The sequence below is a fragment of the Sus scrofa genome, chromosome 12, assembly GCF_054392235.1.
Source record: "Sus scrofa isolate SSC_HxYL_T2T_F1_AM1 chromosome 12, Sscrofa_HxYL_maternal_Yorkshire_Landrace_v2.0, whole genome shotgun sequence".
Lineage (NCBI taxonomy): Eukaryota > Metazoa > Chordata > Mammalia > Artiodactyla > Suidae > Sus > Sus scrofa.
In genome coordinates, this window is record NC_139394.1 from 66,498,608 (window position 1) to 66,525,978 (window position 27,371).

At 60.6% G+C, this 27,371-nt stretch overlaps 1 protein-coding gene and 2 long non-coding RNA genes across 3 annotated transcripts in view; 1 reads left to right on the forward strand and 2 right to left on the reverse strand.

Annotated features, from left to right (window-relative positions):
* MPRIP (myosin phosphatase Rho interacting protein) overlaps nt 1–27,371 on the reverse strand; it is a 108,267-nt gene that overhangs the window by 41,965 nt on the left and 38,931 nt on the right. The window contains 1 exon segment of the mRNA NM_001435399.1: nt 743–894. Within this exon segment, the coding sequence (NP_001422328.1) occupies nt 743–894 (152 nt within the window).
* Nucleotides 4,027–26,494, forward strand: LOC146398438 (uncharacterized). Its single transcript, XR_014822092.1, has 3 exons — nt 4,027–4,201; nt 4,413–6,251; nt 25,648–26,494. It is a non-coding gene; the product is annotated as an uncharacterized LOC146398438 (long non-coding RNA).
* Nucleotides 5,166–9,879, reverse strand: LOC146398439 (uncharacterized). The gene is made up of 2 exons (XR_014822093.1): nt 9,779–9,879; nt 5,166–9,422 (listed from the first exon to the last, which is right to left on the reverse strand). It is a non-coding gene; the product is annotated as an uncharacterized LOC146398439 (long non-coding RNA).

Here is a 27,371-nt window from a genome sequence, read left to right on the forward strand (position 1 = left end):
CTGAACACCAGGGCCCTCCACCTGCCAGGGCGTTCCCGAGCCTCTGCCAGGGCATGCTGGGGGGCAGGGGTGACCCGGGACTTCCTGTTCTTTCCACTCAGAGGAAGGCACTGCCTCCGGTCGCCCCGCAGTGACTCCTGTGTGCAGGCACTGGGGACCTGAGGGAGGCGGGCACGGCTTCCACCCTTGAGGGCCCAGCACTGGCCGAGGCCGGATGAGCACGCGGACAAGCCCCTTCTGTTGTGGGCGCTAGCCAGGGGAGCCACATGGCTCGCGGGGAGGGCTTCCCGGAGACCTAGCAGCCGGCACCATGCAGAGTGGAGGGTCGCTGCAGACGCGGGGCGGGGGGGAAGGGGGGCAGCGAAGACGCAGGGAGGGCGGCCCGGCCGCGGCCCAGGCGGGAGGGCTGGGAAGGGCCTTGGGGATGTGGGGCGGGAGGCAGCTGAGGTGGGACACGCTGTGGAGACTGAGCCCCTCGTGGCTGAGGGCAGGGGAGCCGGGGAGACTGGTGAGAGTCCAGGAGGGTCTGCCAGGGCCGGCAGAGGGTGGCCCGGGGAGCTGGGTGGGCGGAGGCAGCGGGGCCAGGGTGTGGACAGGGGGATGACGCGGAGGCGGGCGGGGAGCGAGACTAGAAGGGGAGACACGGGGCAGAGGGCGAGGGCCATGCCACCCCATGTGCCCAAGAGGCCTGGTCCAGGGACCCGCTGGCGGGGGGGGGCACACGACACGGGCGCCAGCTCACCCGCTGATGATCTCCTTGGTCTCTGCCCGGATGAAGTGGTCCTTCTCGGGAGTCAGAATGCACAGGGAGAACTTCTGGCCGGTCCGGGCCTCCCCGTCCACCACGTCCGAGCACTGGTTCATGTTGATGGTGCCCTGAGGGAGCGTTGTGGGCTGCAAGGGCGAGATGGGGGGCACTCAGAGGCCAGACGGGGGGCCCTCAGAGGCCAGCTTGGGCGGAGGAGGCAGGGGCATCCGGCCTCGCCTCCCAAGGTGCCTCCTGAGCCTCCACAGCCGTGCAGACCCCAGTCAGAGCGGGGACAGGGTGCGCCACCTCGCCCTGCCCTCACAGCCCACTTCCTCCTGACCCCTGCCCAGAGAGGCGCGGTGCCAGGCCCGCTCGTCCCAGGACATCCCGCTGGACACGCCTTCCCAGCGAGAACAACATCCCCGCTGGTCCTGGCGGTGGGGGCGGAGGGGCTGCGATGGCAGAGGAGCCGGAAGCCTGGCTTCCGAGGGCACCTGGTCTGAGAGAGCAGGGAGGAAAGCTCCAGGGCAGGTGGTAGCAGAAGAGCAGGAGTCTCTGTCGTGGCTCGGCGGGTTGCAAACCCGACTAGTATCCACAAGGACGCGGGTTCGATCCCTGGCGTCACTCAGTGGGTAAAGGATCTGGCATTGCCATGAGCTGTGGCGTAGGTTGTAGACGCAGCTCAGGCCCTGAGTGGCTGTGGCTGTGGTGGAGGCCGGCAGCGGCAGCTCCCATTCGACCTCTAGCCTGGGAACCTCCAATATGCTGCGGGTGTGCCCCCCCCAACAAAAAAATTAGCAGGGTTATCTTGAGAGGCAAGGAAGCCGGAGAGGTGCGCGTCCTTGAAGGTGGGCTGTGGGGCAGGCCGGAGCCACGGGCGTCATGAACGCTTCAAAGGCAGACCCCCTTGCAGAAGCGCCGCCAGGCTGCCGGGCCGGGGCAGGAACAAGTAACACCCATCCCCCTGCCGTTTCTACCAGCCGAAGTTGTTAGACGCTGATACGAAGGACAGAAACCATCAGCAAGAAGGGACAGTTTTAAGAAGTTCCTACTGAGGTGAAGGGTGAGGACCTTCCTAACTCGCAGCTGCCGTGGGCAGGAGGCAGGTGCCCCCAGGCTGCCGTGGGCAGGAGGCAGGTGGCCGTGGCTGCTGCCACACCAGGTCCAACGATGCTGGCTGAGGGCTGTCACAGGGAGGGCGCCTCAGTGGCGACCCACCTCCACCGCCAGCTTCCCCACCGGGCCGGGCACTTCCTCTGTCCAATCCTGGAGAAGCAGCCGGGGAAGAAAAGGCTGCGTCCCCAGCGCCCCCTGCTGGCGCTCTGCCAGCAGCTCTTTGCCCTGGCCCAGGGACCCTGGGTTCCCGGAGTCACCCCTATATGGCCACTGGCTCTCTGGGCCACTGCAGGGGAAGAAGCGAGCCTCCCAGCTCCAGCCATCCTCCCTGGGTGCAGCTCAGCGCGGGAGTGGGGCAGGAGGGCCAGTGGAGAACCAAACCCACAGCGGCGGAAAGAAGATGCAGCCTCGCAGCACATTCCAAGCATGTCCTGTCTCATAACTGACCCCGCCGGTTGGGGACGCGAGAAGGGATGCGCTCCAGACCAAGCCAAGCAGCATCCTGGCCCCTCCCCACAAGCCCCCGGTGTGGGCAGGCCCAGGTCTGAGGGCTACCCACCCCCGCCCCATTCCATCTACTGGAATCGAGTCGGGGCGATGGCAGCGTCGAGCCCAGGTCTGCTGGGGGCGCAGCAGGGGGCCCCATGGAGCCGGCCCCTCAGCGCTGCTCAATGGGAAGAGCCCAGGGCCGCCTGGCCTCCCCAGGATCACCGAGACTGGCCCCAGCCCTGCCTCCTGTGGCCAGAAGTGGGGGTGGTGAGGCTGCAATGACTTCATTCTTGCCGGCGGGGTGTCCAGAGGACGGAAAGAGACGGAAGGCACGCCCGAGGTCGCCCGAGGCTGGGGAGGGCTGGGGGTGACGGGGGCGACGGCTGGGGAGGACGGAGCTTCTGGCGAGGATGGAAACCGTTCTGAAATTAGACTGTGGTGACGCTCATACACAAGGCTGCTGCACTGGTGTCTACGCTGAAGGACAGTGGCTCACATCAGCACATAAGAGGGCTTCCTGTGGTGGTAGCAGGCTAAAGATTGGCGTTGCTGCCGCTGTGGAGTGGTCCCAGCTGCAGCTCAGGTTCGCTCCCTGGCCCGGGAACTTCCACATGTCCCAGGGGCAACAAAGAAATAAAACAAAACAAGGCACAATTATGGAAAACACCGCAGTGGGTGTGCAGCCGGCCCTTCGAGGGGCCTGCGGGGCACGATCAGGCTCCTGTGGGGAAAGCAGCTGCCTGGGAGGTGACTGAGTCCTTCCTGGTGTCCGACTCCTAAGCCGCACCAGCACTGCCTCTTGTGGCAAGAGCCAAGGAGCAGGCAGCTTGGGCAGAGGGTCCACAAGGGCCAACTTCAATCTCCTGGCCCTGAGGACATGAGTCCACCAGGAAGTCCTCCTGCCAGAGGTGACACTTGCTGAGAAGACACTCCCATCCCCAGGAGGCCCACCTTTCAGATCTGGCCCCTTCCCCATCCAGGGCCAGTGTGGGCATCCGTGGATCCAGCACCAAGGGGCCCACAGGATGCGGGACAGGCCCACGCTGGGCAGCAGCCTTGCGGATGCAGGGAGAAGAAAGGGACAGAACCCCCACGACACAAGGGCTCTGGGCAAGGCAGCAGCTGCGGCGCCAGCCACCTGCTCTGGACATTGGAGGAGACGAACACAGGCCGACGCCAGGACGTTCCTTCTCACACCTGCAGGGAAGGACAGGCCATCGGCCCCCAGCCAGGGCCCATCTGCTCCTCAGATGGGCAGGGGGCACAGGGAAGAGGCACTCACCCCACAACCAGACCGAGTGCCTGCCACCCAGACCCTGCAGCTCACTCACTGGATCAAAGATCCAAACACAAAACACCATGAGCCTCTTAGAGACCAAAGGCAACAGCTTCATAACAGGGACCTGACAGCGATTTCTTGCACATGACACCAAAAGCACAGGCAACAAAAGACAAAATAAACTAGACCTCACTGAAATTAGAAACTTCTGTCCATATAAGGAAGGACACTATCAAGAGAGCTAAAAAAAAAAAAAAAAAAAAAAAACAAAACAAAAAAAAAAAAAACCAGTTAAAAGACAATTCACAGAATGGAAGAAAACATTTGCAAATCACATATCTGATAAAGGATCAGTATTGAGAATACACAAAGGACTCTCACAACTCAACAACAACAAAAAAACAAATGACAGGGGCGTTGCCATTGTGGCACAGTGGAAACGAATCTGACCAGAAACCATGAGGTTGCGGGTTCGATCCCTGGCCTCACTCAATGTGTTAAGGATCTGGCGTTGCCGTGAGCTGTGGTGTAGGTTGCAGATGCGGCGCAGATCCTGTGTTGCTATGGCTGTGGTGTAGGCGGGCAGCTGTAGCCCCGATTGGACCCCTAGCCTGGGAACCTCCATATGCCGCAGGTGCGGCCCTAAAAAGCAAAAAACAAACAAAAAACAAACAATAAATGAACTAAAATCATTAAAAAGCCTACAGGTAACAGATCTGGAGAGGGTGTGGAGAAAAGGTAACCCTTCTCCACCGGTGGTGGGAATGCAAACTGGTGCAGTGACTGTGGAAAACGGTATGGAGGTGCCTTAAAAACTAAAAATACTTATGATACATTCCTGCAATCCTACTCCTGGGCATATCCTGAGAAAACTCTAATTCAAAAAGATACATGGCCCTCAATGTTCATAGCAGCACTATTCACAGCAGGCAAACATGGAAGCAACCTAAATGTCCACCAGCAGAGGAAGGGATAAAGAAGATGTGATGTATAATATCATGGAATACTACTCAGCCATGAAAAAGGGTGACACAATGCCATCTGCAGCAACATGGATGGACTAGAAATTATCACAGCAACTGAAGTCCGAAAGCAAAAGACAAATACCATAATATCACTTACATGTGGAATCTAAAAAATAATACAAATGAACTTACTTACAAAAGAGAGAAAGACTCACAGACATAGAAAACAAACTTAATGGTTACCGAGGGCAAAAGAAGGGTGGGGGTTGAATTTAGAGGAGTTTGGGATTAATAGACATAAACTACTATATAAAAAAATAAACAACAGAGACCCACTGGACAGCACGGGAAATGATATTTGGCATCTTGTCAGAAACCACAATGGCAAAGAGGAAGAAAAAGAATCCGTACATACGCGTAACTGAGCAACTCTGCCGAACGCCAGAAACGAAGACAACATGGAAACCAACTACGCCAACTTTTTTTTTAAAAGAGAGACAGAAAAAAAGGGGCTGCCTTGAGTGGCACTTCCCCCAAGAAGATAAACGACGGCTAAGAAACACATGGAAAGATGCACAGCACCATCATTTATTTGGAAAAATGCAAATTAAAACCACAATGAGATACCAGTTGATACCTACTAAGATGGTTACAATTAAAAACAAACCAGCCCTGAAAATAAGCGTGCTGATAAAGGTGTGGAAAACCTGCAGCTCTTGGATGTTGCTGGTGGGAGAGAAAAGGACGTGCTGCCACTGCGGAAAAGAGACCGGCAATTCCTCGAGACCCACAGGATCCTCTCATCGTCCAGTGACTCCACGTGCAGGCACGTACCCAGAAGGCACCCAGACAGGCGCCTGGACATGGGCGTTCCCAGCAGCATTATTCACAGGAACCAAAAGGTGGAAACCCCAAGAGTCCACTGAGGGATGAACATACAACAAAGTGGTCCGGAGTTCCCACTGGGGCGCTGGGGGTTAAGAATCCAACTGCAGCAGCTCAGGTCGCTGCAGGGGTGCCGGTTCAATCCCCAGCCCAGGGCAGTGGGTTCAAGGAGCCAGTGTTGCCACCACTGCGGCCTGGACTCAATCCCTAGCCCAGGAACTTCTGTGTACCACGGGTGGGGCCATTAAAAAAAAAAAAAAAAAAAAGGCGAGGTCTACCCAACTATGGAATAGTATTCGTTATAAAAAGGAATGAGGAGTTCCCATGGTGGCTCAGCAGGTTCAGAACCTGACTAGTATCCATGAGGCTGCAGGTGTGATCCCCTGGCTTCACTCAGAGGGTTAAGACTCCGCCGTTGACGCAGGCTGCCGTGAAGGTGGCAGGTGTGGCTTGGATCTGGCACTGCTGTGGGGGGTGGAGGGGGGGAGGCCGGCAGCTGCAGCTCTGATCCGACCTCTAGCCTGGGAACCTCCCTATGCTACCGGTGCAGCTCTAAATAGAAAAGAAAAAAAAGAAGAGAAGAGAAAAAAGAAAAGGGAAGATGAAAGGGGAGGAAAGAAGGCATGAGATTCTGACACCTGCGACCACATGGGTGAACCCTGAAAACATACGTTAGGTGAAATACTCCGGACATGAAAGGAGAGACGTCAGTTTAGCTGGCACGGAGTTTCAGTTTGGGAAGATGAGCAACTTCCGAGGATGGATGGCGGTGACAGCCACACAGCAACGTGATCTGTGTGACGCCACTGAGCGGCACACTTGAAAATGGTTAAGAGGTTAGGTTTTACGTTATCTGTTCCTGCACCCCAAGATCCAGGTGCCCAGGCCCGCCTGAATCCTCGCACTAGGAAGGACACTGTGGCAGGCCTCGATGCGGGGAGCCAGGCACCAAGAAACACCTGCGTGGTCCTACAGAAGGAGCCGGGCCAGCTCCGGCCCAACGCAGAACAGTGGGGACATACCTCACCTCCCACCCCAGCTTCCTCCTCTCCCCACTCTCAGTCCTCAGCTCAAGCGCAGGAGCAGCACCTCACACAGGCAGCAGGCACCCCAGAATCTTGCTGCTCCCTCGCCCATCGGGTGTCAAGACCACACCCCTTCTACCTGCGCGGCAGAACCATTTTCCTGGAAGGCGTGGTGACCTCAGGTGCAAACTACGTACAGGAGAGCACCCGGCAGAGGTGAGCCTTCTGACCTCAGCAGGGCAGGGGCAGCGCAGCCCAGTGCAGCAGCCAGGTCCGCGCCGGCCCCTGACGTGAGCCCGCCTCCTTCCCCAGAGGCAGAAGAACCACTACCATCTGCCTTAAAGTTCTGCCCCGCTCCTCCTGGCTCCTAGGCCGGCCTGCACCCTGTCTCCACAGCCACCTCTACTCCTGTGACTCACAACGTTTCGGAGGCCAACCTAGAAGCCTCCTGGGGGAAGGACGGACGCCTTGCCTAAGCTCTGGGCTCAGACTGGCTCCACTTTACACCGAGAGAACGCGCAGCCCCAGCACCCTCCTGGAAGCCCACGAGGTCACCTGGGAACACACCAGACAAGTTTGGGTACAACACCGGCTTGGGGCCAGGGACAGTGTAAGAACAGGACAGACGAGGGCCACCCTCACAAAAGCTCACTTGACCCCTGCGGTGATGAAGGGCAAGAGAAGAAAACAACTCTCCCGCTGCAGGTCTGGGCGGGCGGCAGGGACAAAAGGGAAGCGGGCACAGGGCTGGGAGCTCCCGGGCAGGGGGCCGGCGTGAGCAGGGAGGCCCCCAGCGGGGATGAGCGGGGTCTGGCCTGGGGAAACGGGAGGGCCAGCCTGCCTGCTGTTCTGGAACAAAGGCGCCCCAGCTGGCCCCAGCCGGCGGGCCCCGCGGAGCCCAGGAGAAGGAGGTGGCCTGGCCGTGGCTCACAAGAGCACCCGACCCCGGGCGAGGTGCTAAGCTGATGAGCTCCGAGGTGGACAACAACCAGGGCTGGGCACTGGGCACAGCTGGATTCAGATCCCAGCTCCAGGGCGGACCACCGGTCTGGCCTGGGCAAGGGCCCTCAGCTTTCCCCTGTAAACTGAGGGAGAGAGATCATCTCCAGACGTTCTAGAAAACCTGTAGAGTCTAGTGTGAGAAGGAAAAGAAAACTCCTCTTTTGTTCCACGTGTGGCCTATATCCCCGCCTTTGTAACACACAGGTCCCTTCAGACGAACAACACGACGGACGGGGCTCCGACAGGCAGGGCGGCAAAGGAGGGAGGCCAGGGGCCGTCTGGACGGCAAGATCACCAGCTGGCTCGGTGAAGAAAGCACGCTGCCACCTTCAGCCTTGGCTCCAGCCACCGCTGGGGCACAAGACAGGGCCGGCAGCAACCCTGGGAGGCTCCAGACGATGGCCCCACAGGTCACAGGAGCGAGGGAGGCGAGCCCCAGGCCATCTGCCGTTGGAGCTGGAAAGGCCGCGTGAGGCAGCCCAGGGCGGAGCACAGCCTTGCTGGGGCAGGAGCACGGCAGGAAAAGGTCAGGAGACAGGCCGGAGCCGCTCCGAGGGGCAGAGCTGGGCAGCTGAGGGAGGCCCGGAGGACAGACGTCGAGGAGGCCGGGACTCAGTGTTCTTCTCAGATGCAGAGGACAGGGCGCATCTGCGTCCCCGGCCCCGTCACTTCTCAACACAAGCGGCTGTCTCGGGAGCTCTCCTGTGCGGCAGCAGGTTAAGGATCCGATGCTGCCACAGCGGAGGTGTAGATCCCTGGCCCGGGAATGTCCGTATGTCTTGTGTGTGGCCCCCCCAAAACAAAAACAAACAAAAAAAACCCCAGCTGCCTCTGGCAAAGACTCCCATCCATCAGACTGGAAGGGCCTGAGACAATCAGGTAGCCAGGGGACAAGGAACAGCCCCGAGGGGCCAGATGGCCCAAGGGCACACAGCAGCTGGGCAGCACAGGATGGCTTCCTGGAGCCAGGGAAGAAGGACGTGGCAGGGTGGGAGCCGAAAGGCATGCTGGCACCACCAACAGAGGCGCAGAGCCTCTCCTGAGGCCCACGTGCCCTGGGCAGGTGCAGAGCCGGCAGCTCTTCCTTCCCTTTCCCAGCAGGGGGGGTTCAGGGCCGAGGCTCACACAGGTCAGGACTCAACAGAGGCCAGAAGCGAACGGAACGTGATTCCAGTGAGTGGTACGTGGAGGAGACCAGGTCTCGAGCTGAATCCCGCAGGAACAGGCTAAAAGGCCTCGGCTGGCTCCCTCGAGGGGGCGCTGCTCCGGGAGGGGCCGGGGATACAGGACAGGCCACTGCCTGCAAAAGGCATCAACTCCGCACACACACACTGGACACCCGGCCCGAGGGCACAGCACCCGCCACGGAAAGATGAGCGCAGACGTCAAGTCTGACCACAGCCTGCGGGAAGCACAGGGCAAGGAGGCCGGGCACAGCCAAGGCGGATGGTAAAGGCTCCTCGTGGCCCCAGGACCAGGCTTGTCAAGTGAGGCACCTGGGAAGGGCCAGGCTCAGAAGACGGGCTGCAGAGACAAGCTCGACCGGAGGAGAGGCGGCACAGACACCGGGGGCTTCGGCTAAATGAACGCTCTGTCCCCATGACCTGAGGCTGGCACCACCTCCAGAGCAGACACATGACCATCAATGGGCCACTCGACAGTGATCACCCAGACAGCAGGCGCTCATCAAGCACCTACCATGTGCCAGGCCCGACTCTGGGCACTGAGAACACAGCAACAAACACAACTTGACAACAATCTCTGGCCTGACCAAAAAAAAGAAAAAAGTCTCCTTAATGGCGCAGCTGGTTAAGGACCCGAGGGTGCCACTGCTGTGGCGCGAGCTCCGTCTCTGGCCCAGGGAAGCCCCAAGTGTCGAGGGAGCAGCCGCCTCTGGCCTCACAGAGCCGACCCTGCAAGCGAAACAGAGGAAGCACACGCGTGGGAGGTGGCGGCGAGGGGCTCGGGGGAGGTGGAGGTGGTTCCCAGGCAGCAGGGAGGCAGGCAGGCAGGCAGCAGGGAGGGACTGAGGTGCAGGTCGGGGACAGAGGGACAGAGGGGGAAGTAAGAGGGGAGGCGCCAGTGGACTCAATCCTGAGTCGGTGCTGCTGCCTTGGCTTTTTTGTTTTGCTTTTTAGGGCCACACCCACGGCACATGGAGGTTCCCAGGCTAGGGGTCAGATCAGAGCTGCAGCTGCCGGTCTACACCACAGCCACAGCCACAGCCACGCTGGATCCTCAACCCACTGAGTGAGGCCAGGGATCGAACCTGCGTCTTCATGGGTTCTCGTCAGGTTGGCTTCTGTCGCGCCACGCCGGGAACCCCGCCGCTGCCTTGGTTTGATCAGCGTCTGAGAGAGAGTCCTGCAACTACAGTGCAGGTCTGAGAAGGTGCTGGCTCAGGCCTCAACAGCCAGTCCCCAGCGCCACCTCTGACTCACCGCCGCCACCAGGCCTCCCACTGCAGAGGCAGCGACGGAGGCCCCTGGACACAGGTCACGGTGGCGGGTGCCAGGGCTCAGGGAGGAATTTCCGACCGTGACCCGAGCCCACCCTTCCTGTGGCGTCGCTCCTGGGATCCCAGCCCCGTCCTGCGCTGGACGCCGGCCGGTGTCCCGGCTGGAGGCCAGGGTCCTGCCGTCCTCCAAGGGCGACTCTGGCGGCCCCTCTTTCCCAGCCCTGCCCGGCCGCCTGGCCTAGAAACGCCTGCCCTTTCTCCCGTTTCTTCGGTGCTACTCCTTTACTTTAAAATAAGCTTTTAGCTCCGTTTAGATTCCCGGGAGGCCGTGAGGAGTGCGGAGCTCTCCGTGTCCCCCGGTGCTCGCCTCCTGCCTGGCGTGCTGTGTCCGCCACAGGCTGACCCGCAGCAGGTCACTAGAGGCCGCCCTCCGCTCAGCTCTCCCTGTGCCCTCCGTCCGGGTCCGGGCCGGCACCCGCAGGCCGTTTCGCTGTCCTGTCCCCCCAGCTCCTCTCGCTCAGACGCGCCGGACTCAGTGGGGCGCCGGGGCCCTCCTCAGGGTTACACTGGGTGGGGGTTCGGCCAGGGAGCAGGCCCGTCCCCCTCGGCGCTGACCTCGAGCGCCTGGCTCAGGTGTGTTTGTCGGGCTTCCCTCCAGGGGTGTCCCCGTCCCCACTGTCCTCCCAGGAGGGACGTCCCTGTGGGCCCCACGCGGGAGGGGTGGGGAGTCAGTGCCACCTCCTCGGGGGTGGAGTCGCCCCCTGGATGGGATGCTGGGACTCCTCCTGCTCAGGTGACTGTTTGCTGTCCCCTTGCGTATCTCTGTGTTCAGTGAGTTCCCAGGGGGCGGTGTGGACGCACAGTGTCTGTCTTACAGTCTGGATTATAATCCGACACTGCATCACGAGAGGCGGTACTGTGGGTGCCTGGCACTCAGGGCTGGGTTAGCACCCAAAGGCCCCACCAACCACATTCAGAAAGAAAATGAAACCTCGGGCAGCCTGAAGGAAGAGGGAGATGGCAGGCCTCCCTTCTCCAGGGACACTGAGACGCTCACAAGACCAGGAAGGGGGACCATGCCAGGCGACTGCACCCCGACGAGAGCCGGGTGGGAGGTGACAGCTGGTGCCCCAAGAGGCCCCAGGGGACCAGCAAGGCAGAGAGACTCCTGCCTCCACAGCCTGGCCGAGAACACGGCAGAGGGGACGCAGCCAGCACAGGTGCTGCGCTGACCACAGGGCACATAGGCAGACACATCCTTCTGGTCAACCATGCTGCTGGGCCTTGAAACCAAGCGGCCTGGGCTGAGCAGGACCCACACGAGCTGGAAGCCCAAGGGGAAAAATCCTAAGACTTATTACAAGAACCCAAAAGATCTAGTGACAGAGAAACTGGAACCTGAATCACAGGCATCCCCAGCTGGCCAGGTCTGCCGGGGGGGTGGGGAGGGACAGAAAGGTAACGAGAGCTTCCGGCAGGGACCCTCGCCTGCAGCCTGTGCACCGAGTCTGCCTGGAAACCGCCAGGCAGGGCCGCACCCAAGCCCTTCCCTTGGCCCCCAGGATTGAGGGCAGGGGAAGCCCGCTCTGTGGGCAGGTCCAGCACAGAGTCAGAGCAACCTGGACAGGGCCCAGCCAGCCTGGCTCCTCGCCCTCCTAGCGAACCTGGCAGCAGGACCGCGTCCCTGTGCTCTGCAGGCTCCTGGGCTCCTTCCCGGGCAGAAGGCAGCCTCGGACTAATGCTGGACCCGAGGCGGGATCCCCTGGGCCCTCAGCACCCAGCCCAGCACGGGGGCAGCAGGGGACCGCTTGGGAGGGGGTGTCCAGAGTGCTCCTGGGCCCTCCCTCCGAGACGGCCACAGCTCGTGTGCTTCTCCCCTGCTCACCATGCAGCCCACCAAGCCCTCGGGGCAGGGGCACTCTGTCTGGGGACCGCAGGGGCCCAGGAAGCAGACACGCCCCAAGCCAGCACAGGCGGCTGTGAGACCCAGAGTGAGGGAATCACGGCTCCTTTCACTCCTCTGGCCACTGGATGGACAGTCCTGAGCACCGGCAGTGCTGGAGGGGATGCGGATGGGGCGCCGGGGACAGCAGCCCCCCGACGTCTACTCCAACGCGCCAGGCACCCGAGGTACGTGCAGACGCATCGAGCCGCAGCCTGGGACGGGTGTGCTCGTCCGTCCGTACGGTCGCCCCAGTGATTAAAAACCTCTCTTTGGGCGGAAGATGCCCGAGCCGGGGCTGGAATGATCAAAGACTAAAGCGTACCAGGGAGCCCTGCCAGGACACAGAGCTCCCTGTGCTGCACAGCCACGCTCTTCCCCGAGGACTGGCCCTCAGACGGCCAGAAACAGCCTCTCCTGGCCAGGGCCTCCCGAGAAGCACCACCTCCAAGTAGCTGATGCCCCCCAGGCCTGTCTCGGACGGGCCTCCCCCATGTGCCCCAGTCCCAGAGGGCCAGGGCACCCCCACCGCCCTCTGCCACAGACGGCAGCTCCCACCCCAGGGCATCCTCTGCAGGGCGCCTCAACCGCACCGTGGATGGAGGGCAGGGCTCCCGACGCGGGTGGGAATCCACGCGCACCTCAGCTGACGCAGGACGAGATCCGCGTCCACTCGCGGATGGACAGTGAGTCCACCTCTATGCTTCTGTGTGAGGCTTGTGGAACCCGCAAGTGGGGAACCCAGGACACGAGAGGATACAGAGAGAAAGCACGAGAACGCAGTGGAAACCTGAGCCTGTCCCACAGACGTACTGTAGAGCAACAAGGCCCCTTGCAGCCCCTCACTGTCAGCCCCTCCCCACACAGGAAGGACCCCAACAGAACGAGCTTCTCTCCAGACAGGGGGCCATGCCAAGGGGCCCACAGTGGGGCCCAGGGAGTCTTCAGGAAACCAAGGCGGAGGCTGAGAGCAGAGCCGGGGAAGACAGGCTGACACGGGAGGGGTGGGCAGCCGCCCCTGGAGCCAGCTGGCTGCCCCCACCAGCCTGCTCGCCGCACCCCAAGGGTGACCCCAGGGAGACACGGCTGAAGGAAAACCATCGGGTCTCTGCCCCGGGATGCGGGACAGGTGCTTTGCCACGGGCGGAGGAGGGATGGAGCAGCGGCTGGGCCTCAGCGGCCTCCCACCCAGAGCTGACAGCAGCCTTGGTCCGTTCAGCAGGAAGGAGGGAAGACGCAGCCGCCCAGTGACGAGGACAGCTTGGGTGTCTTTCCGCCTGAACAGAGGAGTCATTCTCTATCGGGAAAAGTAAAACAAATTCTGGAAATGTACAAGGCCAAAGGCTCGGGGCGGCGAAGCCATGAGTCCACGGCCCGAGCAGGCCCGCCCGACGCATCTCAGCAGACGCATATCCAGGAGGCTCTGGGCACCCCGTCGGCTACTCACACAGCTGCAGAGCAGCGTGGCCTTGAGCAAGGCACCTAAGCTCTCCAGGCCTCAATTTTTCCAGCTGCAAAATGGCTTTGTAAATGAGCCACAGGGCACAGAGCCCTTAAGAGCAGTTTCTGGCACAGAGCAAGTGCTGTAAGAGCATTTGATAAGCAAATAACATACGCATTCTTCCTTATCACCCCAAGTTCTGCTCACGAGAACACATGTTCGGAGCCCCGTGAGAGGCCACTGCATGCCCATGAGGACAAGCACAGCGAGTGCAACGGGGGAGACGGTCAGTGCCATGCTGGGAGGACAGCGAGAGCCCGACTTTCTTATACCCACTAGTCAGATGGCGCAGTCGCTGCGGACACGTGCGAAGGCTCCTCAAGAAAGTCACTGGCACAGTAGGATAAGGATCCGGCACTGTCTCTGTGGTGACAAGGGTTCAATCCTTGGCCCGGGAACTTGCACATGCTGCAGGGGCAGCCAAAAGAACCACCAGTGAGAGACACCACCCCACCTGGCAATTCCACTCCAGATACACATCCAAGAAAACACGCTAGGGGTGTCCAGAGAAACCTGTCGTGACGTCCAGAGCAGCTCTATTCACAACAGCCAATGTGCAAGGAGCCCGGATGTCCACCAGCAGGTGAACACACAAAATGTGGCCCGTCCACACCACGCTGTTCTGCTTTAGGCAGGAATGAAATTCGGACACCGAGCTGAACACGGGTGACCCCTCGACACTCAGCACCGAGTGGGAACAGCAGACGGCAAGGCTGCACATCGCGTGGCTCCGTGTAGGCACACGGGAAGAAGAGGGAAGGCCACGGGGTGGCTGGGGCAGCTGGCGGGGAACGGGCGGGCCTGCTGAAGGGCACAGGGCTCCGCTCTGCGGTGAGGACCGTGTTCGGAAACAGACCGCACTGACGGCTGCTGGACGGTGTCCGTGCAGGTACGACCTGTGTGGTGTCTGAGCTCCACCTCCACGGCACAGCGCGACAAACGCTTTTTTATGTGAGGTGACGCGATGAGCAAGCAGCTAGGCCAAGGCTTCCAGGCCACCCTCTCGCACCCCGCTCCCGAGCTCCCTGGGCCCAACGGCCGCTTCTCCCTCACCTGCAGGTGTCGGCTGGGAGGACTCATGCAGGCTGTGCGTCTGTCACGGGAGATTTTATATTAACAGCTAGGCCTGCCACCCTGCGCGCACCTCGTCTCTCACTGAGCTCCTGTCCCGGAGGCTTCAGAGACACCTCCCGACCACCACGAGGCCCTGGACCGGGGTCCTCTCTGCAGCAATGCTAGTAGGCTGGCATCCAGGACACAGTGGCTGGGAGGAGGAAGGGGGGAGACGCATGCACACACACGCCCGCGCCCGTGCATGCGCACTCGCGCGTGCGCACACACACACACACACAGAGGCCCTCACGCCTCCCCACACGGACAGGAAGGGGTCTCCTCCTCACCCTCCCGCTCAGACCACAGGCCCCTGAGGCTCCTCCAGGTCTGATGCACTCCCAGCCCGGCTCCACCAGCGCCAAGGCTGCTCAGGCTCTCCTCCCCCCTCCCCGGTACCTGTGTCTGTGGGGAGGTTAGCTTGGAGCTGCTGGAGGTCGGGAGGAAGAGCCCCTCCCATGTCCTGGCTCAAGAGAAGAGGTGTGCCCAGGGTGGCACAGCAGTTAACGAACCCGACTGGTATCCACAAGGACCCAGGTTCGATCCCTGGCCTCGCTCAGTGGGTTAAGGATCCGGCATGGCCGTGAGCTGTGGTGTAGGTCACAGACGAGGCTTGGATCTGGCCTTGCTGTGGTTGTGGCTACATCTCTGATTTGACCCCTAGCCCGGGAACCTCCATGTGCTACAGGTTCAACCCTAAAAAAACAAACAAAAACAAAAACAAAAAAAAGAATTGGACTACGGCGGCTCAGGCTGCTGCTCAAGTTCAGTCCCTGGCCCAGGAACTTCCAGGGCTGTGCTGTGGGTGCAGCCATTAAAAACAAACAAACAACACTGGAGATGCCCGAGACTGCCAGGTGACTGAAAAAACGAGCAAACAGCAGGGGACTTTCTTTCCAGCAGAAGAGCGATGGCTTGCATGCTGAGCTCACTCCACTACCACAGAGCCGGGTCAGGGCCGCCGCCAACCACAGGGCACCAGTGGGCTGGCCAGAGTGCATCGCCGTCCAGCCAACAGCCCTGGGCCAAGGCACAGGGGCATCGGCTGACCTTCCTTCAGCTTCCCCAGCCCTACATGCAGCCTGGCACAGGCAGGGCCTGACCCTTGCCTTGGGGACAGAGCGTGCCCGGGAAGCGCAGCTGCGGGACACTTCGACGTAGGGGAAGAGGTGGGGGCTCTGGTCTCGGGGGCCGGGAGGGCCCTGCACAGTTAGGAAGCAGCAGAGCTGGGCTTACTTGAGAGCCAAACGCCCACAGGGTGCCAGCCGCCCACAGGCCACGGGGACAGGCTGATCCCCAGAAGCATCAGGCCGTCCTCTCCCCTGTCACCGCCCCCAAGGTCCTCCTGGCCTTTAAGGACCCCTCCCCAGCACAGCACACACCTCCCCTCCGAAGCTAATTAAATGCCTCGAGTTAATTTTAGTCTCTGGAGCTGCACCTGGGATGCGCTAAGAGGCGGGAGGGACTCACTGGGTGACCTGGATTGTCGCTGAGATGTCGGCCCTCAGCGCCAGTCGGTGTTGGGGGTCACGGGATGAGACCCCTCACTTGGGCTGGGAGTGCACCGGGCAGGCGGGCCCACAGCTGCTGGAGTCAAAGACCTCCCTTCTCCTTAGGGACAAGTGGAATGACGGCTGTTCCCAAGAAAACACCCTGCCGCACGTCCTGCGAGATGCCCTGCTGCTAAACAGGAACAAAGACGCCTCCCTCGAGGACTGGGTTACCCAGCTTAAAACACAACGAGGGCATCAGAAGCCGGGGAAATCGTGTGCAAAGGACCGTGGTCTGAGGCAGGGCAGGCCGTCAGCGAGCGGGTGCGGGAGCGGGCGCCGTTCCCGCGGAGAGCCAGGCGGCCGTCTTTCTCCACAGTCGTCTCACTCCAGCAGATGGGCAGGGAGACACCGGCTCACCCCGAGGGACCCTGCTGGGATGGGCACAGCCTGGACATCACCCAGCGAGCAGCCGCGGCCGGGGCAGGGGCAGGGGTGGGGCGGGTGGAGCAGGAACGGGCGCGCTCTCCACGTGAGAAAGGGGAGGAGGCAGGCAGGACCAGGGCCCCGGGCTGCCCGGGCGAGCTGGGGAACCTCCACTTGGGCTACTCAAAGTCGAGGCCACCGCCTCCAAAACAGCCAGAGCAGCTGCAGGGCAGCGGCGGCGGCCGGAAGCCCCCCGCCCCCCAGCGGCGCCCGGGAGGAGTCCCCGGTGCGACAGGAAGGCGGCGGGGGGACAGGAAGTGGAGCTCCACGGAGGTCCTGTCCCGCATCACACTCATCGGAGAGTCCCCTCCTCTCCCATCCCAGGGATGCCAAAGTTTAGACGTAGCGAGGGCAGCCAGCAGACGGCGGAGCTGGAGTTCAAGCCCACACACATCCGTCCGTGGAGCCTCTGGTGACAAGCCAGCCGACACGAGCTGTGGGCCTGCACTGCCCGGGCTGGCACGCTGTGCTCCCCCAGGCCAGGCTTGTGGGCATCCAGGAGGGGTGGGGCGGCCCTACAGACCCTTCGGGGTGCAGCGCCACAGCTTTCCAGATTAACCTGTCATCACCCCACACCACATCCATCTGTGCCGCTCTCGGCCCAGGACAGCGGCAGGGCAGAGGTGGAATCTGGCTGGGGGTCACTGAAGGGCCTCTCGATGCACTGAATGTCCCCCCTCAATATTCCTACATTAAAACCCTACCCCTCGGAGTTCCCGTCGTGGCTCAGTGGTTAACGAATCCGACTAGGAATCGAGAGGTTGTGGGTTCGATCCCCGGCCTCGCTCGGTGGGTTAAGGATCCGTCGTGGCCGTGAGCTGTGGTGTAAGTTGCAGACGAGGTTCGGATCCTGCGTTGCTGTGGCTGTGGTGTAGGCTGGCGGCTACAGCTCCAATTCGACCCCTAGCCTGGGAACCTCCACATGCCGCCGGAAGCGGCCCTAGAAAAGGCAAATAGACCAAAAAAAAAAGAAGAAAAAAAGAAACCCCCCTACCCCTCAATGGGAGAGCATCACAGGCGGGGCCCTGGGTGACTCGATCGGACGCGGTCACGAGGGTGGAGCGCTCGAGGATGGGACCCTGCGTCCCCTCTCTGCCAGGTGAGGGCACAAGGAGCCACCTGGAAGCAGGTCCTCACCTGACCCTGGACTTTCAGGCTCCAGAACAATGAGAAACAAACAGTGTTGTTTATAAGCCACTCAGTCTGTGGTACTCGCTGCAGCAGCCTCGATGGAGTAAGACAGACCCAGAGGGCAGTCCCCCCAACCCCGCAGACAGCACCCGCCGGGGAGGACCCCCCAGCTCCACCCTCTGCTGACTGCCTGTGGGACAGGCTGGCAGCAGGGAGGTGACGCCTGGACGGATTCCTCTGAACAAGCAATAAACCAAAAAGAGCCTCTCATCATTTCAACCCCCACAAGTTCCCATCAGAGAATTCTTCTGAATAGCCGGTTGGTCTTTTCATCTTTGTGGTCTCTTATTTTTACAAAATTCGTACAATGAGTAGGTTACTTTTATAACCGGGAAAGACATTTGGAACAGCAAGCAGTTTTCGTGGTATCTGCTCTCTCGCCTGCAACCAAGCCCCTTGGTTTCAAGTCCAGTCCAGTCTCTAGCATTTTGCCTTATCTCCATCTTTGCTACAGATTTGCTTCATTTTAAGAAACCTGAAATTGGCAAATTCAAAGCTACAAGAAAAGTAAATGCAGGATGACTTCACACCAGGATCCGGCCGCCACGGCTGCCTTTAGATGCGGCTCGGTTAGTCCGGGGCTTCCCTGTGGGGCCAGTGAGAAGGCGGTAGGGGTGGCTTAGCATTTCTACGACAAGGGGGAGCTCAGAAAGGCCTGCGAGCAAGAGGGAGGGGCTGGGATGCGAAAGGCTCTCAGCTGGCTCCAAGCTTGCCTGCTCAGCCGTTAACATGGCTATTTTGGGGTTTCTGACGGGAGGGGCGGGGGAGAGACATTCTTCCCACCGCTGACAGCCCTGCTGGGCAGCCCCTTTGCCCCGCTCCCCTCCCCGCCCCCTGGGAGGACGGAAGCCCACCCGGAGTATTGCTCTCCTCCTCCTCCATCCCTCCCTCCCCTCTCAGGCGCTTGGCGGGCCCGGCCCACTGGCTGCTCTCTTCATACAGAGCTGGGAAAATGTGGAAGTCAATAGAGCCTCAATCAGGCAGGCATCCAAAGTTTGAGGGGGGGGCGGGGAGGGGCCTGAGCTCCATGCAGGGAGACCCGGGGTGGACGCTTCCCACAGACTCCTCTGGGTCCGCACTGGCCAGGCTGCCGGCCCCCCTGCACCACCCCACTGGCCGAGGGAAGGGGGCTCGTCCCCCTTTTCTTCCTCCCGGGGCTCTTCTCTGAGCAGCAGGCCCTCAGAGTGTGGGCCTGGACCCGCGCGCAGTGGCAGCCCTCCAGACTCAACAAAGGCAGTTTCCCCTCTTAACTGTGGAAACTCGGCATTTCTTATTTATTCCATTCTGAGCCTGGAAAGAGCAGTGACGGGGAGGTCTGATTTCTTCCCCGAGTGGAGGGCGGGGAGAGCGCGGACTCTGCAGGGAGGAGACTGGGCCGGAAGAAGCCCACAGATATTTTTAGAGACATGGGAATTAAGCAAGCAGGGACCTTCTGGGGCCAGAGACGCTTTTGTTTCAATCCCAGTGCTCCAGGCCTGGAGGCAGAGGGTGGGAGGGGGCAGCAGAGCCCAGGTAAAAGGCCAAACGCCCAAGAGCCGAGAGCTCTGCCGCTGTCCAGTCTGCTCTGCGTTTGTGCAGGGCGGGCGCACGCCACGACTGCCCAGCAGCGCCGGGCGGCCGAGCACGATGGCCCCTGGCCCCCGCAGGGCCGCCCCCTCAGCGGGCTGCTCCCAGCCCCCAGCTCTCCCAAGTGCAGGGAGACCACCGCCCCCACGGCTGCTGGTTCTGACCTGACTGCGATGGAATGAAACGGAATCTAAAATAAGGCTTTTCAATTATCTTTAGGCTGCCGATGAGTCAGGCTATTTCCTCAGTCCACCGAGACCGCAAATATGGTCTCGAACATGGGTGCCTCACTCAAAAAGCATCTCTCTGCAGCCTCCGGAACAGCCACACAAGTGCGGGTACAGGACGTGGAGAGAAGAAAACGGAGAAGAAAAGGGTGACCTTGGACGCCCTCCCCGCCGAGGGGGCGAGCGGCGCTGCTGGAGCACGACCAGCGATCACACTCCAGACCCAGCAACTCTGAGTCTGGGAACTTGTGCTGAAGCACTTTTTTTTTTAAAAAAGGAGGAAGGAAGGAAAAAACTTGAAAGCAACCTGAATGCCCACAGTCTAGAACAGTAAATACAGCTGCCTGGTGGCACCGTGTCCCTATAACAAAGACTGTCCTTCCAAACCGGACGCAGGGACCGTGGCGTTGCTTCGGTGGAGATTCCTTCTTTCCACGCCCCACACGAGTCTCCAACTGCACCCCGAGCAGACTGTACTTCTGGCCTTGGGGGCAGAAATCACCACTCCCCACCCCCGCTCTGAGTGACCCCGCACCTCCAGGCCCCACCAGTCCTTTCCCAGGACACCCCTGAGCTGGTGGCAGGGTCGGGGGGGGGGTGCTGTCTCTCTGGGCACGTTGCCCCCCCCCCATGGTGGACCCCTCCTTCCTGACCAGAGACTATGAGACCTTGGAGGGCAGGACACTTCCTCATCTGTATCTTTCAGACCCCAGCCTGCCCATGGCACACAGCGCATGATAAGCGAACGAATACATTGAACCTCTCCTGGTCTGCCAAGGTTCCAGAGAGAGTCGTGGGCAGCGAGCTGGGAGTGGAGAAGGAAACACGACCAGGAACGTGCCCTGGGGTGAGGACGGGCCCGAGCCCAGAGCTCCCCGACGGCCTTTCTCAAGTCCGCCGCGGGTCAGGCACAGAAGTGGCCCAGGCCGCGACCAGGATCTTCGGGCTGGTGCACGGAGGTGACGGGGCCAGCCCGGCCTGCACCTCCTTTGCCAGAGGAAGATCAGCGGGTCGCCCTCTGACGTCTCTGGAAGGGCCGTCATCTTTAACCCTTGCGTATCCAACCAGAGAATCTAGAATTTCAACTACCTGTGCAAGTACCTCTTCCTCATGAAAGGTGTTAAAGCAAATTACACCTGGAACATTTAATTCAGGAGGCAAATACCCCCCCGGTAGGTGTGTGAACACTCGCTCTCATGCACGCCACACACAACCTAGCAGGTACACACAGAGCTATGCAGACCCAGGGACCAAGAGGCCCACGCAGGACAAAGCAAGGCACAGAAGCTAAGGGCAGCCTGGAAACAGAGCCGCGGGGAAGGCGGGAGGAGGCGCCCACAACGGAAACATGCACATGCCCCGAGCAGACTGACTCCTAAAATGTGGGGGGGGGGGGGCACCCGACAAAAGTGGCCAAAATCAGAGTCCCCTGGTGGTGCAGTGGGTTAAGGATCTGGCGCTGTCACCACAGTGGCTCAGGTCACTGTCGTGGCGTGGGTTTGATCCCTGGCCCGGAAACTTCCACATGCTGGTGTGGCCAGAAAAAAAAAAAAAGTGGCCAAAATCACAGTAGCTGGTTCAAGTTGCCGATCAAACCCTAATAAAAAGACCACAGATCATTTTTTAAAAGTATAAACTCTCAGAGACAAGCTGGAGAGGCAATGTGGGATATTAAACAAATTTTGAAACACAGGAAGTGGCTGTGCAGGCAGAGTGACCGGGTAAAGCAGGAAAGCGCCCAGAGGGAAACCAGGAGGAAGCAGGCAGCCACCGTGCAGAACAGCAGCAGGCTCAGGGCCTAGAGGCCCCAGGCCGCTCAACCAAGGAGGCAGGGTGAGAGCCGGTGGACAGGACAAGGCGCCCAGGTAAGGCGCAGTCAGGCCTCGGGCCGGCTCCCACCAGCGGCAACCAGATGCTCTCTGCAAAGGCTCTGGACCCAGGCCAGCCGGGGACGGGGGCAGGGGCAGCGGCTGGGGCTGGAAGAGTCCATGGACGTCTGCATCCTGAAAGCGAGGGCTCCTAACACCCGGTTCCTCTGGGTCCCCAGGTCTCCTGAGACTGCACATGGGAGGACACGCCAGCCCCCTGCCTGCCTGTCAGCCAGTCACCCACTCACCCTACACACAGGCTTGTTCTCAAAAGCAGAGGTACAGCCAAGGGTCACGACTGAGAAAACCCAAGACCAAAACGGGCAGAGAGGGAACTGAGAAGAAGGCGGGTCAGGCCAGAGACAGAATCTCAACATGACTGAAATGCGAAGAGAAAGTACTGCATCCCTGAACCAGGAATAAGAAAGTACAAAAGGTGATGCATGGAGAACAGAAAGAGGAGCCCTAAGAAACCAAAAATGCGAGAGCTGGCCTAAGAACCAGACTAAAGGTAAGCGAACAGGATATTCTGGAATCAGCAACAGAAGGGCTTACAGGTAAGGGTCGTGGAGTCTCAGGCATGACAAAGCGGCGCAGGAAGACCGAAAAATGAGAGACGGCCCAAGAACCCAGGGCCAGGTGACAGGAGTCAAGACCAGGGAAGAACAAGACAAAGGAAAAAAGTACCAGAGGAAAAACACAAGACAACGTGCTGGCCAGAAGGACAGGACCTTCCTCGCTGAAAGGTGCACCGGCTTCCGGCTCAGTGAGAGAAAACACATCCACACCGAGGCAGAGCCTCCAGAAATTTTCGAACCCGTGGGATAACGAGAAGCTCCTGAGGATTTTCAGAGAAAAGTCCATTTGTTTACCAAGAATCGGGATCCTTCGTACATGGACTTCTCAACGGCAATGGTAGAAATTTAAGACAAAGAATGGTGCCATCAAAATTCCAGGGGAAAATTATTTCCAGCCTGACATCCTCGCAGTCCAGCTACCACCAATCGAGAGCGTGGGCGGGAAAGGCAGTTCCAGACACGCCAGGTGAAAAGCCCTTTTTCCTTCATGCCTTTCTCAGGAGGCTTCGCCAAGTGGAGAAGTAACCCAGAGAAAAAGAGACGGTCTGAGAAACTCGGGAGGAGGCGGGAGGCAGTTCCCGGTCAAGAGCGAAGCGCCAGGCCTGCAGGAGACCCGGTCCAAACAGGAGCCGGGGAGGGAAGGCCCCAGAGGGACGTGGCCACGGATTCAGAAAAGAGCCACCAACCTGGGACTTGCCCCCGCTGAGAGGAGTTTTACGGTTCTGTCCGAAAGCTCAGAGTTCAATTAAGGTTAAATATAAATCAAACAAATGAAGGGAGGAGGGCAGTTATTAACTCAAGAGAAACCAACTGTGAAAGGAGCCCTAACGTGCTTTGCTGCAGGGCCACGCGGTCACAGTAACGCGGGCACCACCCATTTAACCCCAGGTGGGACTGTGCTGAACCACACCGGCAGGACGAGGGGCTGGGAGGAGAAAGACCCAATCCTGTGCCTGGTGAGCAAAGCCAACAGACACCTCCCCAGACTCTAGAAACAGCGGTACGGATGTGCCACTGACAAACGCGGGAGCGCCCAACCAGTCGGGCCCCCGGAGCCTAAGCGGCCCCTCTGGGGCAGCCCCGGGCGGGGAGGGCACGCCTCTGTGCAGCGAGTGCTGTGGGTCTGCAGCAGACGTCCCACACTGCCCGACAAGGCTCAGGGTCGGGGGCAGCGGAAGCCGTCTGGCTACCAGACCGTGGCCGTTCGGCCGAAAGCCGTGGTGCTGTGCTTGCCACACCTGGCACTGTGACCAGGCCTGCCCTCGACGGGGAGAGGATGCCGCGAAGGACACGCTGCAGGAAAGCAAGGAGACGACGGGGCCGCCCAAAAAGCGGGGCGGAGCGCGGGCCAGGCACAACCGGGTGCGGGGGGGGGGGGTTCCGGGTTACTTCCTAGGCCCGGCCCTGCGCCTGCCCCTCCCTGTGCGGCCCCCCGCCCCACGGGCAGAGCAGCGGACCGCATCCGCGTGGAGACCTTGCTGCTCCAGGGAGGGCCGCGGCGATTACACAGAAACTGTGCTGGGTACACGGGGGTGAGGCCGTCTTCCTAACCTCCTCTCACAGAGCGTGAACTCTGTGCAGGGGACCCCAAAAGATCAGAGGTTGCCATCCTCCTGACACCCAGGCCACTGCTCTCCCCCCGCCCGACGACACAGCTCCGTGCCCACGATGACTGTGGCGGACCAGAGCCACGAGGACCGCGCCTGGTCACACGCGGCCAGACTCCAGGCAGCGGGCGGCCCTGCGTGGAGGCAGAGGTGTGGCCCTGAAAGCTGCCCTCCTCCCCTCGGGCCTCAGCCCCTCATCTGTTGGAGGCGGGGTAGCCTAGCCCAGGTCTCCAAGGAGCTCAACCCCACTCCACACCCACCACCCCCGCCTCGCCAGGTCTGCTCCTGACACGGGGGCTAAGTAGGGCCAGGTGTGGCCAGCACACCAGACACAAGGCCAAGGCCCATGTCCAGGGGGTGCCTCAGACACTGGCTGCCTCACGGGATGAAGAAAAGGAGGCAGCCTAGCCCTTCACCTCCCTGGCACTTCTCCACGCCAGCAGCGAGGCTGTGGGCACTGAGTGCCCTGCGGCAGGTGTCAGCACCCACCACACCCTCAGGGTGGGACGACCTGCCACACCAGGGCCTTGGAACATGAACCAGTCAGAGCTGTGGAAGCGGGACTCTGCCCCCAGGCTCAGGGCAAGAAGCTCAGCTCTGCTGGAGGGGACCCTCCCTGGGGCAGGTGGCCACTCCCTGCACGGGACCACTGGGAGGACTAAGTGGACCCCGTGAGAGGAGCTGGCACAGCTTCTTGGCAAGGGCCTGGGCACCGCAAGGCACTGTCAGGACAGCAGATCCTCACGGGTCAGCGGGGCAACGGGTACAAGCCCTATCAGCGGGTTCGGTGGGAGACGGCCCATCACTCACGGGAACTCTGAAGGACGGCCCAGCTGCCCAGCCGCGGGTGAGGGACAAGCGGAAGCCCAGAGGGAAGGTCACCTGGGCGGGGGCGGGGCAGACGGCAGGTGCAGCCGCAGCCCAGCTGGGGCCCCGGCCTTGGAGCAGCACCTCACAGGCCCTTCTCTGCTCGTAGACCAGGGTGTCCCGTGGGGCCAGAGGTGGTGACCACAGTGACTGAGTCGTGCCTTTCAGGCCCTGTGGCTCTGGGGATCTGCCCTCCTCCCACACCCAGCCGTCCCACCGGCTCGGGGAGAACACCACCCCTGCTGAAGTAACACAAACCCATCTCGCCAAAAGGACAAGCTGAGCGAGATCCCTGCTTCCCTCACCTCAACCTGCAGGCCAGCTTGATGGAAAGGACGCCGGTCATGCCATCTGCAGAACCGTCCCCTTTGAAAGGCTTCGCCAGAGCGACCATCAGAGGTCCCCAGTGCAAAGTTCCACCCGCCGCACACCACCTGGGCCAGGTCACTTCTCTGTCTCCTGATCTGGGGAAAGCCAGTCCTTCTCCACGCTGCACCTGCACCCAGCTCCCTCAGGAAATGCGTGGTGCCCACGGGGCCATGTGGACGCCTAGGTGGGACCCGGGCCCTCAGGATCAACCGAGAGCGGCCCTTCGCTCTCCTTGCCCGCCATGCCTGTCCCGTGCCACCCACCCCTGCCCAGACCTGGAGCTGAGAGGGGATGGCAAAGTGAAGAGGAGGCAGTCACAGCCTCTGGTCACAAGAAGTTCTACTTCCACCAGGAAGTGGCCGGCCCTGCCCTCTGTCTCCAGCCCCGTCCGGGGCACGGAGAGTGACTCCTGGTTGCCTGCAGAGGGCTTCCCGCCCACCTGGCAGGCACTCATCTGTCCCACCCACCTGGCCCGTTCCTCGCTCACCACTGCTGTGGTCTGTCTCTAACGTCTCTCCTCTACGAGGCTCAGGCTGCCGCGCCAGAGATTCCCATGGAAAGCACGGAGCATCTGCACCGCCCCCGATCAGGCCCCCACGAAAACCGTCAAGCCCTTCCTCGCCCTCTCTCCCCCTCCCCAGAGGCAACCCGTGAACCTGACCGCTCACCCGCACCTACTGGCTGGGCACCTGCACTGGGCCTCCCCGCCCGTAAATGACGTCCAGGCCAGGCCAGCTCTAGAAACCCCTCCGGCCCCACCCCCGGAAGTCTGCTGTGGTTTTCGCCCCCAAACAGCCTGTGATCAAGCACCAATGGCTTCCATCCCCGGCTGTTCAATGCTGAGAAATGTCACCCAGGCCAGCACATGGAGTTGTAAGTGACAACAAAAATCTACCAGAGGCAGAACAGGGCGCCGCAGTGTCTCAGGCAACCTGCGTCCCCAAGCCCCGCCCCAGTCTAGTGCAAAGGGCTCAAAGGTGCGCCCCTGTGTCCAGGGAACACCATCCGTACAGAAGACCCCAGAGGGACAACGCATGGAGCCCCTGGTCCCAGCGAGGCAAACAATGAAAGGAGTGTGAGACTTGGAAGCTTCAGCACTGCCTCCGACCTTATGACGACAGGGCAGCTCCCAGGCCCATGGAGGGTCGTCAGGGTCCCCCTCGGCTCTCACTGCACCATCTCCAAGCAACCTGGAGTTGACCCAAAGATGCCCTAGAGCAAACCGGCCTGCAGGCAGCCCAGAGGCAGAGCCGGGGGCCTCTGCATCTGCCGGCCTCAGCCTCGGTGGTCATCCACACCCACCCCAAGGGGCCACACCCACCCACGCCCACGCCTACTGCCTCAAGGAATGAACTGCCCCAACACCTCTCCCGAAGTGGCGGAAATGATTTGCAGTTGTCATGATTAAGCAAAGGCAGGGCAAGGGATTCACCTCAGAGCCCAGGTCTAGAAAACTCCAGCGGGCAGGGGTGAAGTACCTTCCAAGCTCCCCTGGCTGATCCCTCAACTCTCCCTGACACCAGCACCGCAGGCGGGCCCTGCCAGCAACCGCTCCCGCCTCCCTTCAACTCTCCCCTCCTCACAACCTGGAAAGCTGGGTGTGCACTCGCCACTTCTGCAAGTGTTGATTTTTAAAAATTTTATACAGGGCCACCCCTGGGGCACATGGAAGTCCCCGGGCTAGGGGTGGAATCAGAGCCACAGCCGCAGGGTTCTGAGCCACATCTGCAACCTGCGCAGCAGCTGGCGGCAATGGCAGATGGTTGACACACTGAGCGAGGCCCGGGTCAAACCCACATTCTCGTGGATGCTAACTGGGATCGTTTCCGCTGAGCCCAAACAGGAACTTCTGCAAATGCTTTTATTTTATTCTTTAATTATTATTATTATTATCATTTTTCTTTTTAGGGCCATACCCACAGCACATGGAGGCTCCCAGGCTAGGGACTGAACTGGGGCTACAGCTGCCGGCCTCCACCACAGCCACAGCAACACCGGATCCTTAACCCACTGAGCGAGGCCAAGGATTGAACGGGCAACCTCATGGATCCTAGTCCGATTTGTCTCTGCTGCACCACAACGGGAACTTTTTTTTTTTGGCAAATGCTTTTTAAAAAGTTCATTACGCTGGGGGCTTCCTGTTGCGGCTCAGGAGGTTAAGAACCCAACACAGCAGAGCTTCTGAGCCTGCCCTCCGCTTACATCGTCTCACAAGCATCCTATCTTAACAAATCTATTTTTTGCCTATCAAAAAAAGAAAAGAGGAGTTCCCGTCGTGGCGCAGTGGTTAACGAATCCGACTAGGAACCATGAGGTTGCGGGTTCGGTCCCTGTCCCTGCTCAGTGGGTTAACGATCCGGCGTTGTCGTGAGCTGTGGTGTAGGTCGCAGATGCGGCTCGGATACCGCGTTGCTGTGGCTCTGGCGTAGGCCGGTGGCTACAGCTCTGATTCAACCCCTAGCCTGGGAACCTCCATATGCTGCGGGAGCGGCCCAAAGAAATAGCAAAAAGACAAAAAGAAAAAGAAAAGAGCCGAACACGGTGTCCATGAGAATTTGGGTCCACCCTGGCTGGAGTGCAGGCCGGCCTGAGGAGACAGAGG